We start from the raw sequence: 20466 nt of genomic DNA, 5'->3' as shown, positions 1-20466 counted from the left end.
GTTCTTCAAACTCATCCCAGCGGATAAGCGTGGCACCTCACGAGAACTTCATTCGAGTTGATGTGCCTCACCACACATGTCGCTATCACGTTTTAGATTTAATCTCCTCCATAAAACCTTGCAAAGTGTCTGCTGTAATAAGCCGTTTTGCAATTCCTCGCAATTTAGAAGGTTAACCGCCCCACGCCAGATGATGCATAAATATGCTTATTTCCTTCGCATGTTCCATAGAAATATCATCCCTCGCCGACGTCGATATTTTCTTTGAAGGCCTATAAATTAGCGCTGAATGTCACCAACTTTAACTCTCTCGCAGTTAGCGCGCTGGCCAGCGAGCGTAATTGAATTCGTGCCCGCCTGGGCAGCTCACGTTGGTTGAGAGCATAGGAGAATTAAAACAATAAATGCACCAACAACCGACGGACGGCTTAGTGCAATTGCACAAGCAATTGATTACTTGAGCCAATGTGTGTGTGTGTGTGTGTGTGTTTGTTTCGCTATTTTATCGGATCGGTATGGTAATTGCAATTAATATGGCTTATTGGGCGCCGCATATGAACTTTCATTTAATTATCGTTTTTTTAAGTTTAAACACGAAGAATGTTAAGCTGATGTGGGAGTCGGGTGGTAATTGAGTTTTTTTTATAATTGTTTAACAAAAAATAATACAGATGAAATTGGGGCGGTCAGGTGGCCGAGGCAATAACGGCGCAGATCTTCACACGGTAGGACCGGGGTTCAAATCCCATCCACACCGCCTTCCCGTACGCAGAGCTGACTACTTTGCTACGGGTAGAATCAAGTCATAGAAAGCCAGAAACGGCAAGCCGAGGACGTCTCGAGGTTGTAGTGCCAAGAAAGAAGAAGAAGAAGAGTGAGAATTCCGTAGGAAAATATTGCCGCGATATACGAGGTACGGAACGATGAACTCAACCTGAGACAAAGCAATATCTTCTCGACGTTATAATCTTAAACATTGGTAAAATATAGAAAAATAATAATCTGTTGGCGAATAATAAGCAATTTTATATCTCCATTATTCCATTCTACGGCCACCCTTCATTTGTTAAACATTCAATATTACACCGGTGCGCTCGATATGGTATTGGACCAGCTTTGTTAGAACCTTGCCCTGCAGACGGTTCATAAATAATACCACATGGGCGATGCGATGTCTTTGCTTTCCGTGGATTTTTTTTATTGTAGTCTGCAGTCTAGACAGGAAAGAGAACTCATCCTCATCGAACATGTTTTCTGGTTACAACTACTAACCTACCGTAGCTATTGAGACGTTCAACTTATGGCTGAACTTCCTGTAATCGCCCACCATTCGATGCATTGCATCGCGATGCGTTCTAATCTCCGTCGATGCTTATCAGCTGTTCGCACCGTATCGGACACTCGAGACCGTTGTCTGAGCGGCGTCTCGCTGGAGTGTCTTCACGGACAGCGGTTCGGTGTATCGATCGTCTGATGCCGTTGCTCAAGGTCATCGGAACCATCCGCACGCCGTTCTGATCCAACGAACGCTCCCATTCGTTTTTCATCTCGCCCATCGCCGCCTGATGGTTCTGTGCGAACGATTAGAAAGGCGATTGGACGAAGGTAGAAGATTCCCCGAGTGACCCATGCTTGTACACTACCACCGCACTTTTGATGCGTCTCCCAAACCGAAAAAAGATACACGAGTTTCTGAAACCGTGGAAGGGTATCGAAAATGCATTATTTATTTACGCTCGGCAAGTCTACACTATAGATACACGGACCGCCACACGCTTGTGCTCGCACGGGTGATGAAACATGGTGCAAACTGTATTATTTTAACACAACTTAATTCGTACACACGTTTTCACTTTTGCTTTGGACGCCGGGTGGGCTATTCCGAATGAGGTTTTTGGGATTTAGAGCGCTTGAATGGGGTTTGCTAAGTGAAGTAATATTGTGGCATTACGTTGGACACTTCTGTAACGTGTTTTAAGCTATTTAAATATTTTTATTTCATTACTCCTAGAAGAATCTTATCAAGAGAATGTGTAATTTTCGTGTATAATTTGGGAGAGCATATTTTACCTCAATTTAAATTTTAAATGTTTCTCTGTTTCACCAATTAATCACAAACCATGTCCATGCACCACATCATCAAATAAATGAAGCAGCATACAAGAGTTGACAAATGAGCGATTAAATTTGAAGCACTCCAAAAGCCGGCCCAAATCCCGATCCCAACAGTGTTTAACCGATCTGCTGATGATGATACCAATCCCGCACCGATTGGCACGAACGCACGTACTCCGTACTGGCGCAATCGCGGTCAAAAGCAACACGTACATTAGAATGTTTTTTTTTACACATACATCTACCACAAACCAATATCAAACAGTTGCTCAATTAATTGCTCGTGTATTTTTCTCTTTTTGCAGGTCGAAAAATTCCAGACATCGAGCAAATTCTGCGTACGGTTCGATCGGCCTGGAACACACCGAAATCGCAACGATCATATTTGCAAAGGTATGCTCGTTTAAGGGTTGGAAGTTTTAAACTTTGCTACGAATAACATTTCCAGAACTGACCTACTGAGAAAGGTGCGTGAAAGGTCCACAAACCACAGGGCTGCTCCACCAAAAACTGAACAAGGGCCACGCGATTTCCTTGCCCTACGCTCTGCTACACTGGCCCTCCTGGCCGTGTGCTTCTAAATGGCACTAATTAAATTATAATCCACGCACCACACAGACACACACACACAATCCGTTTCCATTCCGTTGCGGTATGAAATAATACCGGCCCCACCAGGAGTCCCGGAGACCCGCCACGGAATGTGTTTTTCGTTATCCGCCCTATTTTTATACACAGCTTTCCGTCGGTTTCTGACCCAGTGCAGGAAGTGTGGTTGCTAGCCACGTTTCGGATCTTCCGGTGCTTACCACAAAACTTCAAAACGCCTTCGAAAAATCACAAATACGGGCCACCCCGTTTGTTCTGCGGGGGGGGTTAAGACGCGTGAATAATTAAAGACAAACCCACCGCGCTTGACGCAATTCCGGTGGGTGTGGAAAAGCACGGCGGTGCGAAAGGAATACGGATGACGAAACGGAAAAGACCAAGCATCCTGGCAGTGGTCGTGCGCGGTAGAAAATATGAGCAGCTCCACAATTATTCACCAGAAAATGAGCTCAAACTTCCGCTGGTCGAGTAGGGGTTATTGGGTTGGGTTGTGTGGGGTGGGCGTAAGTTTTTCAACGCGCCTTTTAACGCTCGATTCAATGGAAAGAGCTAGTTAGCACCCGCTCTTAGTTTTCCTTAAAACATGTGCCTGTTGAAAGTTAAAATTTCATTTTAATATGCCCAGTCCTACTAACGCGGCTGCCCTCAGAACCGTTCAACAGGTACGCTGGGCGCACCAGTTTTCGCGAGGATAATCGTTGCAGTTTTAGTGCCGCTTTGGAGTTCCCTCTAGGACCGTTTAATGATCGCTCGGAGCTCTTTCGCTTTTACACTCGATTGGTGGTCCCCTGATTGGAGTTTGGGTCAACTGTTTACGGCACCCTGGTGGTGAGTAGATTTCCACTTTCGAGCCATCCAGCGGAGACCCTTTCCGTCTCACAAAAGGGCATCCATTAAGCAGTTGGGCAACACCAAAACCAACGCCAGCAGCATATCCTCCAACCAAGCATCCGAAATCTAAACGCCACCGATAGACGGCGTTGCCATTCCTTAAGCTGACTCCCATCAATAATGCAACGCCGGAATGTCCGCGCACCATCAGCGGACATTGCGGGGAGCACACGTGTGCCCGTGTTGGGATATCGGCATCATTTGGGAGTTGTGTGATCGTGCTACGTTTCCAACACCTGAAAACATTCACCCTGTTGGCATGGGTGATTTTTTAGCCCTCCACACACAAACTTTTCTTCTCCTGGGTAATCACGCTGAGTGTGGAGTTTTTGATTTCTCGAGCTCACCCTGCGAAGCACGCTCGTCCCCGGCCGATTAACCATCTAATGATACTCGAAGGAGGCTCGCATTCAAGGAAAACGGATAACATCCTCTTCCCCCCACGATTTTGTTTGTCTAATCCATTTGCTCGCACGTGAACTGATTCGTCATTCCTGTAGGAAAAATCGTTCTGGGAAGTAATGATGATAAATGATGCACAACGAATAGCACGTATGTCCAGCAGCCCTTAAGCTATATTTTTAAAGGATCAAATTTAGTATAATTGACGAAGAAAGTCAGTAAATTCAACTGTGGAAACTTTTCGCTTTACCTCACGTTGGCTCTCTTATTAACGAAGCGCCATCTATTGCACAGTAGCGCAAACCAATGGACCCTCGCAAAACGGAGGACTAGCACGAAAATCCGAAAAGGGAAAGTGACACCTAAAAAGTTCATGAACTTCGTTATGTACATGAATAATTTATTAACTATATTTGCTCACCATCTGGTTGCCCGGCCAGACCCCTTTGGTCAGTGTGGTGCCCATTATGAAATGGTTGCGTGAGGACTCAACCACAGAGGTCCTTTGCGTGTTTGAAGGAAGCATGTGGATGCGCATTGAATCCGTTTTTTTCGGTTTGCAAACCCAACTAGGGTAAGAACTACTTTTATTTACTAAAATAATTGATATTTCTCGAATTATTCGCATACATTTGCTTATTGTAGATTTAAGCCTAGTTTGCCGTTTCAGACCCAGGTGTACTCTGAATTGCTTCTAACGCTTGGTTTGTACTCAAATTGTATCCGATCTGGCAGGCCAAACACCAGAACCACCCATCATTCATACAGGCGAAAAGATGTTCAATTGAATTACGGTTGGTCGGATCAATGTAACGACTTCTGACAGGAGAAGAGCTATGCGCATCTTCACAGTCGGCCCGTTTTCTTTCCTTTTCCTCTCTGGGGAGTAGATTCCAAGCTTCAAGTTCCATTACATCGCATCGACTAGGATATAGTGCAATAAAAGAGAACAACGTACACAATTGTGAACGATAAATAAATAATGTAGAACATGTTCTACTAGAGTACAAGTAGCGTGATGCCACACTTGCCAAACATTGTTATAAACTTTGGTTGATTTGGAGCTCGGTCGGAGACGTTCATCTGTTTGAGGCGGAAAATTCTTCTATACAGCGTATAGATAGCGTTGCATGATACGGAACTGATGGTTTCTCTTAAACTTGTTAAAAATGAACTTCACACGACCAGTTAGTATATGTTAGTTTTGTACGAGTCTTTACAATGGTTTATTGGTACGATCATTGAACCGATTGTCTGTTTTTTGCCTACGATTAAAACCTACCAACATGTCCTAACGGCTTTGAACGATATAATCACATTCGCGTACACACAAAAAAAAAAAGTCATGTCTCTTAGTCCATACAATTAATATACAATAAATTAACAAACATTCACTAGGCGCTCTAAATCGTTAACCGTGTTCCGTTACTCGGATTACTCGAGATTTGTGGCTGCTGTTCACCACCGGCAACAGCCATCCGCGATGTGTTCTTCGCTTTCCGCTCCTTGCGCTGCATTTTCCGCTCGTGCGAACCCTCGTGGCTCTGGCGGTGATCTTTCCGGGCGAACGTTTTCGAGCAGTAGCGGCACGCGTGCGGCGCCTTGCCGGTGTGCTGGAACCCGTGCCGGCGCAGATCGTTCTTGTGGAAGAATGCTTTCGGGCACAGCTGACACTGGTACGGTTTGTCGGTGCTCGTGTGCCGCTCGAGATGATCGTCCAGTGCAATCTGCTCGCTAAAACACTTCCCGCACGTTAGGCAACGGAATGGCTTTTCGCCCGAATGGTGCCACTTGGTGTGCTGGGTGAGACCGCACTGCCGGGCGAAGGTGCGCGCACATTCGACACAGGCAAACTGGTCCCCGTAATTGTTGGTTTTGCGCGTAGATTTCTTCACTGACGCGACGTTCGGTTTGATGTTTGGTGCCTTCTCGCTCGGTGTGGCTAGCAGGACGGAGGACGAAGACGGGTGGGACCCGTGCAGGGGCAGCATCCCTTCCGATAGGTGAGTATTCCCCGGAGGAGGCGATCGGGATGTGTCGGATAGAAGCTCCATCTTGACGCAGCTTCCACTGGCCATGGTAGACGGCGACGGACTGTGGTAGGCTGACGAGATGTACTCCTGCTTGATCGCTATCGGCTGTTCCATCGGCGACATCAACGGTTGAATGACGGACGGTTCCAAATTCCAAGCGTCGTACTTTAGTGCCGGAAACGATGACTCCACCGTTGCCAGTCCCATGCCCGGGAAGGTTGGTGAACTTTCGCCGTAGTGGCCCATGGAGGACACGCTGTATGGTTGGTGGTAAGGCTCGTTGCCACCTGGCCCACTGCATAAGCCGGTCAGCGAAGGATCGGTATAGCCGGTATAACCGATCGATGCCGGTACATGGTTACCGTTCATGTAAACCATACCACCGAACTGTTTACTGTTGTAGTTGGATTCTTCCGCGGTGGTAAGCACCGGACCCGGTGGCGAAGGATATAAGCTTGGCTGCGGCATCGGAGATCCGGGTGCAACCGGTGCCAATGTACGTCCCGGTTGGGTGTAATACCCGTACGGTACCAATCGTGCGCCGTCTGGGGAATCCTTCCTCATCGGTTGTGATTGCTTCTGCGGGTGATTTTGTTGCACGTTCTGATTTGAACCATGGCTCGCTGTCTGCTGGTGAAGATGATGGTGATGCTGATAATGGTACGGTACCGCGTGAAGGTAACTGTTTTCGGTAGGATCAGCGTCGGAAGCTGGGTTCGGCGAGGAAGTTTGCGGAGTGACGCGCTGCAGCCGGTCTCTGCCGGCCATCGATTGGAAGAAATTGTTTTGCTGCACCGTCGATTCACTGTTGGGGCGAGCACTTTCCAGATTCGTCGCTGGGGATGTCATCCAATCCGTCACCGGAACACTGTAATCACCGTAACCGTACGGGATCGCGTTCCACGCACCACTGAGCTGGTCACTCGCCATAATGTCGATCGTGTTGGCTTGCATCTTTGATACACGGAAGATTTTTACGTTCACAAACACACTTTAGCACAACAAGCTGTTTTTCCCCCCGGATTGTCCTTCCACTCTGTTGTGGGAAGATATTCCGACTGTTACGTGATTTATGCTCGGTTGCAGCTTTTATACGGCGATCCTCCTGACACGATCCTAGAAAGAGAGAAGAAAGTGCAGCGTACACTTTTGCGTTGCCAGCTGACCACGAACCCGTGGCCATTTCGGGGGCGTAAATCCTGTGACACGTTATCCTGCCACGGGTACGATTATGCTACCTGTCTGTGCATCCTCTGTGGCTCCAGGCGTCGCACCAAACATAACCAAGATGTACCTGTTGTGTGTGCTCTACGTGCTGCGTTGGGAGGCGTTGACAGATGCTCTCTTACCTAATTAGCTATTTTTTACTTACCTTTGGAAAAGAAAAGGAAGAAGAGGGATGGAAGATGCAATGACTAAGCCACAAATGCATTAGCACCACTAGCCGCTATGAGCAATTGGGACGAAATTTAGTTCACCATTTTAAGCTCGCTCTACATCGGCTAAAACATTTCTCAGTAAGGATATGCCTTTAGTAAACGACAATAAACAAGATATGTATTTTTTAGTCAGAAATTGCATATATTTTCCATATTTGTCAACCGGTGACAACGCGTCAAGTTTTTTAACACTACAGTACAGCGCTAAATCCATAATATTCGTTATTTTTTTTCGTAAATCAAACGGCTTTGCCGTAGTCCGGTAACTTTAAGGACTGTTTATTGCACTGTTTGCAGCGTAAACCGGAGGCATCCCGACTATCACTGGTCGGTTTAACGGTTTCTGGATTGTCCGGCACAGGTTGTAGGATTGTCTCATCGAACGAATGATAAGAATGCGGTTCATTCTGAGGCTGTATTACATACGGCGAGTGTTGGAGCGGGAACGTTTTGCAAGGAATTGTGGCAATTAGTTCGATTGGTGGAGAATAGAATGGAGTTGGGACTTTGTACTTGTTGCCGCTGCGTATTTCATTCTCCAAATGCTGTAGTGAAAAACAGATATTGAAATTGTTATTCTATGATGTTTTGATTCGACTTTGTATTAGTCGCATTACCTCCATGCAAGACACCGTCGTCCAAGGTGCCCGTGATGGCATCGAGCAACAGTATCCAAACGCTGGCTTCTGTTGCAAATGCGTGTTGCTATCGGGTAATGGGCTGTCGAAAGCCGACAACGCTTGGTCGTAGAGCCCGGGATTCTGAATTTTATACGATTCCATCAGCCTTAAGCACTTGAAAGGCCGGTTATTTGCACTTTTACAAACATTCCCAGGATTAGTTAATTTGAAGTAAACAGTAAATCTGTCATCCGCAGTGTTGCCAAGCGTTGTTATTGTTGCATCTCAAAAACGATCATCGATTAATTGAATACTGCCTAGTTCAGTGGTGGACAACTTGCTGCTATTGGTCTGCTTGGTTGCGCTCGAAACTGTCTTGAAAGATTGCTTTAAAGCGTTTACATGTTTTGCATAATGATATTCCCGTAAGCCCGCAACCGTTGTCCGGTATTTATTATAAAGGGGAACGTAAATGATCACAAACATGATGAGTCAAAGATCAAACCAAAGGGAGTTGTCCGCTACTGGCAAATATGATTTGATCGATCCTAGCTGTCAATTGCACAACCACTAGCGCAATCACAAAAAAAAAACATCCTTTCTCAGTGTGCTCCCGTACCTACTGCACAACCGTCTCGTGAAAGTACACAAAACAGTATGCCTTTTCGTGCATCAGGTATTCATTGGAATATCACAACAACTCGTCGTAATGAATTTTGCATGACAAGGAATTTGTTGAAAAAGAAAAGGGGAAAAAAACGCCGGCAAACGGGCACAGATTGGCGTGACTTTGGCAACAAGATTGCCAACCGCGGTACGCTGGCTAGCAGCATTGGATAGCAGTAGCATTGACCTCTCCGTCCCGGAACCGCATGCCTTCGTGAGAAGCGGAACGCCAAGTCCAAGGCTCGTAAAATTCTGGCCTGTGTGCTGGCTTTAAAGTAGACTGGTAAGGAAGTTTCGGTTTCACAAGATGTGGCCGGGTCTGTTATGCACGTGTAGAAGCACCGTCTGATGCCGGTGTTGTTTAATTTTAGCGTCGTTTCCACCTCGAAATGTTTTCCAAAGACTACTACTACGCGTCTGGCGGCGTGAACTGCATTCGACAACATCCGGCGTACCGGCGTGTGCATTGCTCGGAATTTGCATGTGCTAAAAATAATGCTCAATGTCATCAATGTATCAACTCTCTGTGCAGCTGCTCTGAAAGATACCTTGCGAAGAATCTTACCATAATCTTCTCCAAATGTATGTTAACATGCTGTGTCTAATGTACTAGAGCATCGCTTTCTTTTCTTTTTCTTCCCGTACCTCGGCAGCCAGGACAGCCGCGAATCATCCGCCTCGAACTGGGACCTATCGAGCTTGTGCGATAGCTGCTGCCTTAACCCAGTTTATCAAAGGATGGGTGCCGGAACGTACGCAAATGCCACCAGTCCCGGGCCGGGATTGCTTCGGAGGCGCTATTCGGTACCGGAAATCATTATGCGCAAGTAAGTAAAACATAACTCCAATTGTAGGCTAATTTTCTCCTTCAAATGACCTAGCAAAATTAATGTTCATATGAATGACAAGTTCGTTAACCTTTTGGAGTAGTTTGCTGCTATGATGATGATGTATGATAAGCTTTTCGTGTACTTTTATGCCCTACACTATGCGGACGCCCGGTACAGGTCTTTAATTACATCAAAAACATAGGTTTTAAAAAGCGCACCAGATGTGTTTTAAATCCAATTTGCCAGCAAAAGCATAATCGCAATACGAGCGACCGTAAGTGCCACTAGTCACGAGGTCAACTTCGACGTCGATCGTTACGGGGACAGGATCGTTCCTGTTTCTTATCCTTGCATGCACCAGTTCAGAAGTTGGTGGTGCTTGTGGGAGGAGATCCTAAATAACCCAGGGACGGTGCTACATTTTTTTTTTTCAAAATAAAATGGGGGCCGTCCCCGGTGGGCGTTTTTTGGTATTATTGACAAAGACCTCCTGCTAACAAAGACATAAATTGTCCGCGGGTATAATTTGAATACTGCTCGACAACCGTTACGTCGAAGGGGGTGGTTCTGTTTTCTTTCGCCAAACACTGTACCCTGCCGCACTGGCAATGTCTACGAGGCATTTCGTCATGTGAACAACGTACTTTTGACAGGTAGAGATTCAAAGCTAGTAAGCATCGCATCTGTAGCATAGCAACCCGACAAGCCAGATCGACAGATCTTCCGTTTGCTGTCTGTGCGCTAATTGTTCGCGCATTGGCTCCATTGAGGATTGTTGTTAAAAACACGAATTGGTTTGCTTCTCTGATTTACTGATGTTGTTCCTCCCTGGATGGGGGTACCAAAATAATCGACCAACGCACAAATGCATTTAACGCATCACTCAATGGGACTGCAGTTACAGATTTTATGGACTCAGCGGAGGGAAAAAAGATCAAAAGTTATGAAGATGATCGTTTCCGTCTGCCATTACTGAGCTGCTGCTAACGTTACTTTGAAGGTCAGAAACGTACTAGACGTGTGATAGAAAGTGAGCTTACAGAGTGAATCCTTTTCGTACGGTGATGTGCACCAAACTAATGCAGATTGTACCTGATTGGCCAATTGCACTAGGACGAATAAGTTGGAAACAATCTCGTCTCAACACTAACAGCCAACTGACGGTTGGTGTTGAACTGAGCATTAAATATTTATTTGCTTTTCATCCTTTTCTTTCTATTTGCTTCCTTCAATTCAATTTGTTTAAGATACAAACCACCAGCCCAGCCATTTCAACCAATCTATACTATGCACAGATTCATACTTCGTTTTCTCCACAAACATCATCGCGCAAAAAACTGCACATTCTAATGCACAAAACAAAAACCAGAAGAAGAAAAAAACTCATCGTGGGAAATCGAATTCTCCTTCCTTCGTTCTGTGAAAATCGCGCCCAGCGCCAATCACATGTGAGAACGACTGGTGCTAGGAGAGCGTCCAGACCGTCATCCACGAACCATCCTCGCATATGGGTGAAAGCACCCACCACCGGTTAGCCAAACACAATCACAGAACGTACAGGATATTACTATGGCTGACGTCACGGCGCTCGGGGCTGGGTGGCAGACGAGCACGAAGGACCACTGGCGTTATTTTCGACGTGGTCGGAAAATCGATAACTTCAGCCACCCAGACAAACCGGAGCTTTCATCCCCCCACCCTCGCACCGGTGATGTGAACCGAACAACAACACCCCGTCGTGAACGACTCTCCCCGAGCTCTGTGGAAGAGATTTGCTTTCGGCACGTGAAACGGAAGAAGCAGAAGAACGCTTGAGTTTGATTTGATTAGAATCAAAACGTTGCGCAACACATCCCCTCCGAACAGGAAAAACAGGTGCGAGGAACGATCAACCCAGCATAAAAGAGTTGACCTTCGTCCAACCCCCAAAACGAAACGAGTCCTCCGTGTGTTGGAGTTGTGGAGGAAGTTTTGCAGCTGCCCCAAAGGGCCTCAGGGTCCATAATTCGGGAGGGTTTTGTTTTGATCCGTTTGTCAAGCGAATTGTCACACACACACACACGACAATGTGAAATCTGACCTCGCTTTGCGCTAGAGTCGATCTCATCGATGGAAAAAAAGGTTTCTTCCACCAAAGGGTGTTGTATCGGCAGGCGATTCAATCATTGATGTTATGCTCGTCATTTGTTTTGGGCTGGTTGGGTGTTCGACGAAGCTTTGGCGGGTGGAACTTGCTCGTTTACGGCTGCGGCAAGTCGGCTTCCTACCCCGATGCTAATGTCCTCTCGGCGGTTCGCGTGCTAATGGCGGCGATTCCTGGTAGGCAACGTTCAAGGCCAAACAGTCAATTAGGGGGCGGGATGGGTTTGAACATAAATACTGAAATATTCAATCGGGAGGCGAAGTGTGTGGTGTGCAGGTTTTGCTTTGTCTAACCTTTGCCCCGGTATGATCGATTCAATTGCACGAATCGATATACATTGATCTTGGTCAACGAGAATTAATAATTTATTTCATACGTTATTAGGCATCTCGCCACACTGTACCGCTGTTCCTAAAAATAAACACCCGAGCTCTAGGCCAAGTATGACGAACTAGTTTGTAACTCTAGACAGACGACCCTTTAGTAAGTAGCAGCTCGTTGCGAACCTGCCAAGAACAGCCGCTTTTGCGAACTACGCATTTCGATCGACCAACTTTTCGAGGGCAATCAGCGAGAACTTTTTCCCAGCTTACGTATGTGTATGCAGGCAAAATAACAAACGCTGTAATTATTCCACTGGAAATTCTTAGCCACAACGAAGGGTCTTTGGCACCACCATTATCCTCTATGTGTTTGTGTGTCTGTGTGTGTGTTTGGGGCCTCCCTTGTGGTGCTCTAGCCTAATTTTGGCATCAAAGTTTGGTATGGAAAACTCAGAAACGCAAACGCATATGCTGATGGCGCACCACCTTTTCCGTTTGAGAGGGGAATACAGTCCAAAATGGTCAGGTAAAAGGTTAGTCCTATTCACACACACACACACACACACACACACACACAATCTTTTTTATGCGGCTTTTAATTGCTGGCGGTTGGGGTTGGCCTTTATCGATCCAACGCTCCAAAGGCGTTCGTGGGGAGAGGGTGTTTTCGTAAGGATATTGGACAGGGCTAAATGAGGCGACGGGTTCAGCCCACGGTGTGTTTTTCAATTTTTTGTAAAATGCGATGAATGCCAACGGATGGGTCACCCAAATCATGAAACAGAAGAATCTACTACCTACCCACCTGCCTAGCATAGAATTTGGATTATTTGTTTAAAGTTGTTTACACTGACATTAACACATTAAAACGCTCTCTATTTCATTATTCACTTGCTTTATTTCCCATCTCTCAAGGCATACGCTGGCGCAGCAGAAAACCGATGATGAATCCCTGTGGCTGCACCATGACACCAATCACAATGTGATCGAAGTGGTGGTTAACAAACACACCGGCACGGCTTCGGCCCGAGGGATACTGAACGGGCGGCTCAGTGGACCGCGGACACCACCGCACCGGAAGTCCTTCGGTTTGCGACATCACCGGGACCACCACAGCTCCCTGACTGGTCGCAGCAGTAGCGTGGAGAGTGGTGGTGGTGGAGGTGCAGGAGGAGGCAGTGGAGCACACGATTGGTTGGCGGGGACGATACCGCCGGGCACGGGAGCGCTCATCGCAACCGGGTCGGATCCGAACCTGGCTGCGCTGAAGCATCGGAATCTGGCTGGTGGACGGTGTAGCAGCCCGCTGTGCAATGGCATCGGGTCAAGCCGGGCCGTGGCCACCGGGACCGGAGGTAGTTTGCGATCTATCCACAATAATTCTCTTAGTTGCAGCAGCTCTAGCAGTTTGAACGGTGGACCCCTTGCCAATGGTGGCGCTGTTGGTGGTGGTGTTGGTGCCGGTGTTGTTGGTGGTGGTTGTGGTCATCAGCAGCACCATCCCTTGGTGCCCTCGTACCGGGACGGAGAATATTCGATGCGAAAGACGACGCTGTTGCGGCGCATGTGGAGCCGTGAGTTGCGGCGCTACGAACGCTCCGGTAGCTGGTCGCCACCGTTGCGCCGGACGCCGCCCCGCATCTACAGCGTCGAAAGCATCATCGCCTCGGTCGAAGGCCACCAAAGTCCGTCGCGTGCGGACGATAGCGAGAGCGTGCTGGGGGAGCGAGTCGGATCGGGCCGACCGGGCAGCAGCGGTAGCGGGAGCAGCGTCGGTAGTGGTCGTTGCGCTACCACGGCAACGACGACGACGACCGGGACGACTGACACGACCGGTACGACCTCGTGCTTGGAGTGTGCCAAGCTCGAGCGTCAGTACAACGGTGACTTCGGTACGGGCAAGAAGTTGCTCTCGCGTACGACCCATTCCCGCGATATCGACTGTTCGGGTCAAGCTTCGGGTGGCCACCAGAGTCCGGTTCCCCCCGTCTCCCCTGCACCGTCCGATCCGGCCACGGTCGATGACCGGCGGCAGCGGCGCCGACGACGCATGTGTTCCTCGCAAACGGCCGATCTTGGCGAATCGGAGCCGACTATCATACTGGCCGCTGTTTCGGCTGCGGCCACAGTTCTTGAAGGTGAGCACGAGCAGGAGGACGTCAACCACCCAGTCAACGATCAGGTGGCGCACGACAACGACGAACACGACGACCTTGAAGACGAATATCCTTCGCACAGTAGCTCAGTCTCTTCGATCGCGTCGCAATCGTACCGCGTATCGTCCGCCACCCGCGTTCGGCACGATAACGAGAGTGATCTTAGCGAGTTCCTGCAGCAGGAACGGTTGGCTGCTGCGGATGGCGATGGGGTTGATCGCACGGGTGCTCGGGAAGGTGCTTCTGTCCGCACTGGTAGTGCTGGTACTAGCGATTATCCTCGAGAACGTACTCCGGTTACTGATGGCGCTGCAGGAGCAACAGCAGCAAGAGCTTCAGAAGGTGTCGAAACTTCCGAGCCAACCGGAGCAGTAGAGGAACAATTTCCACCGGGCAGCAAACGTCGCCCGAGTGAGGACAGTAGTGTCGCTGAAAGTGCGGCCCTGTCAGAAGACTCTGATTCTAGCACAGACGACGGTGGTGAGATAAAGGTTGACGACCGCACGACACACGGTGTTAGTGAAGCCGAGCGGGCCCGGCTGGATGAGTACATCTCCGAGTTGCTGCTTGACAATCTGAACAATCTCGCGGACGCTAAAGAGCTCGTGCTGGCCACGGATACCCGCGACGGTGAGACCGAAATTGTCGGTGTTTACAGTGAGCGCCGGGCACAGCTGCGAGACCCAAAACCGACGGAATCGGATCGCCAGAATAATAATCAACCTTGCGCCGCCTCGGAACCGCAGAACGGCAACGGCACCATGAAGCAAAAGTTTGCGGAAAAGTACATCGGCGATGGTGGTGGTGTGGTGTGCAATTCGCCTCCGCAAACGGACAAACATAAACTTTCGCCCAAGCGCCCAGATGGTGGCGCAGGGGCAGAGTGTGATAAGGAGAATGAGGAAGATGTCGCGAATAACAACAAAAGAAACAGTAATAATAATAATAACAATAACTCAAACAATAATAATAACGGCAGTGGCCCTGTAGAGCGTAACCACCGCCGGCAGAAGACACGTGCGAAAGGAAACGGGTTCTTCTTACGATCCGGCAGTAGATCACCTCGCCGGATCGATCCTGCAATCAATGGTGGTGCGACCGAGATAGATTTGAATGGGAAGTATTACTTTCCGGCGTACGGGCTCGAAACGGATCCGTCAGACAATACGGACATCGCGTCAGAGCCGGAAGGGTTAGTGTTGGGCAAGATTGGCACTGGTTCTACGTACGATCGTGGATCGGTCGTAGTACCACGCTTTTCCGCAATGCCACGCACAGAATCGATGGAAGTGCAACCGTCCTCCACCAATTCGGCTGAGGACGATCTCGATGTGGCAGACGGAACCGGCAGAAGAGACGATGCAGATGATGGTGCGGATGATGATGATGACGATGATTCGGATACTAGCAGTTTGGTGGACAGTTTGGATGGGTTCGGGTCGGCGCAGCTGATGGAGCCGATGCCGCGAACCAGAAAACCTAAACACCCGAAGCCGGAGACAGTGGAGTCGACCACCAGCTCCAACGATCGATCGCCAAGGCACGAGAAGGGGGAAGCGTTCTTTGTACCGATCCACGCTGAAACGACGGCCGCATTAAGGATCAATGAGCGCGTGGTCGTCGCCGATACGATGCCGCTGCGCATTAAGGAGCGACTGAACAACCGGCGACGCTTGATGAAATGGAAGCAGGAGCAGGAGAATCTCAAGAAGCAGCGCAAAATGATGCGATTGATCGAGCAGAAACGGTTCTACGGTGAACCAGCCATACAGGTGATCAGCACAATCGACAAGGCAATCAGCCGTAAGGAGTTTATTCCGCCCGGTGCCAAGAAGACCGTGTTTGGCGGTGCGAGCTCTGCGATAGTGCGTGACACGTCCACTCCTTCTGCTCCTACCCCCTTCCGGGCGATGAAGCCAAAGAAGCGTGCCGGAGGTGCCGCGGCGACGTCCGGATCGGCATTGCGCTCCGAGCTGGGCATGCTGGAGTCGTACAAGATCGATGGGAAAGGTAACATGCAGATACAGAGCGCTGCTGCGGGTGCAGCCAGTGGACGCAAAGGAGGAGGTGCTGCTCCACCGATAGTGTCGGCCAAGAGTCCGTGGGGTTTGGCAGCCGATAAACGCCAGGGGAAAACGCCTCAAGCTCAGTCTACCGCTTCCACTACGGTGGGTAGTTCGGGACGTACGAGCACGGGACGGACAGGTACGGGTAAAGCTCCTGCAGCCACTGATGGACGGCGCCGACAGCAGGTGTTGAAGGATGTACAACAGATGACCTTGTACCCGCAGGCGGACCTCACACCGGACATTGAAGGTGGACCTCGGCGTGTGTACCAGAAGACCGAAATTCAGGAAGGTGATAAGCACATCGAGATTCTCGAGATAGTAGAGTGTGCCGACAGTGCTCCGCGCGGTGGTCGACATGGTGGTGGAAGGGCAGCCCGTGTCCATAGTGCGGGCCGGCGTCATGAGCGGGGCGGGGGAGGAGGCGGTAGAGGCGAATCGGGAAACAGGCACAGATCGCGCATCCCCGTACCGATCTACCGATTCGGACAGTACCGTCGGAGTACGCATTCGCGTGATGGAAGCCCGCTCTCTACCGGTAGCAATCCAAAGGTAGATCGGATGATTGCAGATCTGCTGCTCGAGGCGCTCAGCAACCCGGAAGAGGTCGGTGTGAAATTAGTCCGAACGCCGGAAACTCTACGCGACACCTCTCGATCGTCATCCAAATCCAGACCATCGGGTGCTTCCACAACGAAGAAATCGGTCTCCTCAAACAGTAACAGCGGTGGTGGGAACAACAATCTGTTAACCCCCCGACGCACCGCCAGCGGGCGCTACACGCAAAAGTTTGAGGTAATCCCAGAAGAACGATCCAGCGTCTCGATCGAGTCTTCCACCGAGGAGCTGTCCGCTGGTGGGGGAGGTGGCCGTAAGAAGGGTCCACATCCATCGCCACGCCGTGTCAGTTTCGATGAAAACCATCAAATATTGAACCGAGACGAACTGGAAGCACCGACCGTAACAACACTGCTCGTGCCGAGTCCTTCGCCCAAGCGACAACCCGTAACATCGTCTCCCGCGAAAAGTCCCACCCGAAGCCAGCCGGGGGCCGGAGTGAAGAAGCAGGGCACGGCTACGGTAATGACCGGCGCGGGCAACACTGGCACAACCAACACCACCATCACAACCAGCCGAGGCAAGGCGGCCATCCAGAGTGACGTGATCGAGGAGAGGGGATGGATCGGGTTCAGTACCCAGCACGAGGACATGGCCACACCGGTCCCAAACGGGCAGGACGATGAAGGTATTTATCGGACGTTATTTTTCTTTCCTACATCAACAACGTTTGAAGTTTGCGCCTGTTGTATTGCTATGCATGTGTTTGTATGTGCACGAATGAGTGGAATGAGCACGTCCGTAATTTTTTTTTTCGTTTTGGACACTTTACTCTGTTGCGTTGAGGACTTCATTTATGCACATTTTATCATACACGAACGAAAACAAATGACTTGAGATTTTTTTTACAAACGAAGCAACAGTGTCTTCTCGAAGGGATGCAATGAGTTGGTAATGTGTCAAGAATGACACCAGACAGCCAGGCTTTCTCGCGAAAAAAATCCTTCATCAGATAATGAAGGGCAATACTGGTTTATTACGCACACGCTGCTCAATCGTGTATTAATAGAGATGAATGAGTTCTATGCCCTCACTTGCGAGTTGACGATAATCTTAGGTTTCCGTATAATGAACCACAATGGTCCATTCTTGAGAGAATCGGACCACTACATTAATCTACCATACCTATTGTGACCGTGCCGGGGACGGGTGGTGGACCAAACTAAACGGCGGTACACAGGAGGTAACCCACTTTTCACACCGCAATGTCGCAGTTTGATTTGGTCGATCGACCTTCCGTCCTTCGAATAAAATGGGCGCTGCTTGCCACATTCGTTTCGGGGTCTTAAAATGGGTGGGACTGTACAGTTGGCACGCAAATGTTTCATTTGTAATCGAGCAGCGCGTTGTATGTCAGCTTGGCCGAAAATTGTAACCACCATGCGTGTTCTGGTGAGGGAGGTGTCCTTTGTGTCATACGAAGTGGTGCCTTACGAAGCAGCAACACTTCATTCTTCAGTTCTCTTTTGCTGCGCTATCGATGACGGTACAGCTATACTCTGTTGCCATATGAGAGGTATACAAATTCATTGCATCCATAGTAAGGGGATTCAATTTTCCGGTAGCTTCATTCTTTTTGGTTCGCGAGCTTTTTTTTCTTCTAACAGTCAGAATGCTAGACAAAGTTAAACTTTACGTCTTCCATTCGAAACCTTCATTGCCCCCGTACCCGTCAAGCAAAATTAGTGCGCTTGTGTGGTTCGGGTACCCAACATAATTGGGCCACTTGGAATCTACAGCAAATCCTTGACACAAAATGAGCTCCTTCAACAAAAGAAACGAAACGGATGGACGTACGAAGTCAGAGACCGAACCGTGTGCCTTTCTTTGCTATGTTGCGATTGTGTTTGTCTTTTTTCCGAACGAGCCAACAACCGGCGCCCCGACCATCGCAGTGCCGGACAATCCACACAATGGGGGACCACAAATGCTGTGGTTCGCGGGCACCCGACGCTTCTAATCTGAAACTTATCCAATCCCGGTTCATGGTTCCATTTTGTGTTTCACACACAGCGCGGGATTCGGGAAAAATGTTTCGGTGGAAAATCAATGCTTTTTTGAAGCAGAAAGAGAAAATAGATTCTGAAATGAAATTCTGAGCCTCCGTAGATCACGAATTAAACCCCGAGAGGCTAATATTCTAATAAGCCTCAAACTCAAGGATCCTTAACTCGTTTATTGGTTTTCCTTGCCACGTACTTAGCGCTTTCCTCCCTTTTCGTTAATGATAGTATTAACACCATCGAGAGACCGCGCTAAGGTTATCGAGCCCTTGAGCCTTCGTTGAGGGCTGAGAGGACCTTAGAGAGGACGAATTTTTATTTTTCTATCCCAAAACAACTTCTACCTTCATGGTTGAGAGCTCGTGGAGGTTATCCGCGTTGACGCACTCTGAGGGACTTCGAGAACATGAGGGTCATTGTTGTAGTTTTCGTGTAAATGAGCAAATTGGATTGATTGCGGACTTAGAAACCACCATTTCCGAATTTTCCGGCATTGATCAGGCTGGACTGTTCTTTCTTCTTCTTCTTTGGCACTACAACCTCGAGAGATCTCGGCCTGCCAATTTCTGGCTTTCTGTGACTTGATTTTACACGTAAAAAGGTAGTCAAGATCTGCGTCCGGATGGGATTTGAGAACCCCGGTCCTGCCGTGTGAAGACCGGCGCCGTTATCGCCTCGGCCACCGGTCCGCCCCACTGGCTGGATACTTACTTACTTACTTACTTACCAGGCGCTACAACCGCTTTGCGGTCTTGGCCTGCTGCAACAATCCTCGATACCGCTCACGGTTCAGCGCCGTCGTCTGCCAATCCGTTATCCCGGCCGTTCTGGCGGACGCATCCACGCCATCACTGCATCTCAATTTGGGCCTACCACGCCTCCTCTGTCTGTGTGGGCGGCCTAAAAGGACTTTACGGACTGGGTCATCCGGTGTCATTCTCATTACGTGACCAGCCCACCGGCCGCTTGGCGAGTCTAATGCGCTGTACGATAGTGAGATCATCGTACAGCTCGTTGAGCTCGTCATTGTAGCGGCTCCTCCATTGTCCTTCCACACATACGGGGCCAAAAATCCTTCTGAGCATCTTCCTCTCGAACGCGGCTAAAAGGGCTTCGTCAGTCTTGGACAGAGTCCATGTCTCAGAGGCGTATGTGAGTACTGGGACTTTAAACGTTCTGTACAGTCCCAGCTTTGTCCGTCGCGACAGGTATTTAGAGTGGAGAAGTTTCCTCATGCTGTAGTATGACCGGTTGGCAGCCAGCACCCGTGCGCGTAACTCAACATCAATGTTGTTGTCGGTGCTGACTTTTGACCCCAGATAGGTGAAGTTTTGGACGACTTCGAAAGTGCGGTCATCTAGGACTGTTAAGCAGGGTTTATTATATTTTCTTTGCTTTTATTGTTTTAATACAGTTTTTTTTACACAAATTTATACATTATGTTTGTTTTTATTATCTCCATTTCGTTTTTCCTCCCATTCTTTCCACCCTAACACACACAGGACTAACGACCTGCCTTGCACGCATCGCTCAGTACGCCGGCATGCTTCTG

At 49.0% G+C, this 20466-nt stretch overlaps 3 protein-coding genes across 8 annotated transcripts in view; 1 reads left to right on the top strand and 2 right to left on the bottom strand.

Moving 5' to 3' along the window:
• The window catches only part of LOC118507698, a 39900-nt gene that overhangs the window by 12573 nt on the left and 6861 nt on the right, over positions 1 to 20466 (top strand). For 5 of the 6 annotated variants that reach the window (XR_004905687.1, XR_004905686.1, XM_036046560.1 and 2 more), the window contains 3 exons: positions 2421 to 2508; positions 9429 to 9602; positions 12987 to 17539. Coding sequence is in view for 4 of the 6 variants with exons in the window: in XM_036046560.1 (XP_035902453.1) it covers positions 2421 to 2508; positions 9429 to 9602; positions 12987 to 17539 (4815 nt within the window). In the remaining 2 variants the exon portion in view is untranslated. Of the gene's footprint in view, positions 1 to 2420; positions 2509 to 8477; positions 9059 to 9428; positions 9603 to 12986; positions 17540 to 20466 lie in introns of those variants that run through there. The other variant, XM_036046562.1, reaches the window with a different exon arrangement.
• Positions 5206 to 7423, bottom strand: LOC118507699 (PR domain zinc finger protein 1-like). Its single transcript, XM_036046563.1, has 2 exons — positions 7289 to 7423; positions 5206 to 7166 (listed from the first exon to the last, which is right to left on the bottom strand). Exon 2 carries the CDS (start codon positions 7002 to 7004, stop codon positions 5421 to 5423), a length of 1584 nt encoding a protein of 527 aa, XP_035902456.1. The 5' UTR covers positions 7005 to 7166; positions 7289 to 7423; the 3' UTR covers positions 5206 to 5420.
• Positions 7609 to 8374, bottom strand: LOC118507700. Its single transcript, XM_036046564.1, has 2 exons — positions 8107 to 8374; positions 7609 to 8034 (listed from the first exon to the last, which is right to left on the bottom strand). The coding sequence occupies exons 1-2, from the start codon at positions 8269 to 8271 to the stop codon at positions 7729 to 7731; spliced, it is 471 nt and encodes a 156-aa protein (XP_035902457.1). The 5' UTR covers positions 8272 to 8374; the 3' UTR covers positions 7609 to 7728.

Source organism: Anopheles stephensi, chromosome 2, assembly GCF_013141755.1.
Source record: "Anopheles stephensi strain Indian chromosome 2, UCI_ANSTEP_V1.0, whole genome shotgun sequence".
Lineage (NCBI taxonomy): Eukaryota > Metazoa > Arthropoda > Insecta > Diptera > Culicidae > Anopheles > Anopheles stephensi.
Note: the sequence above shows the minus strand (reverse complement) of the source record. Positions and strands in the feature narration are given on the sequence as shown.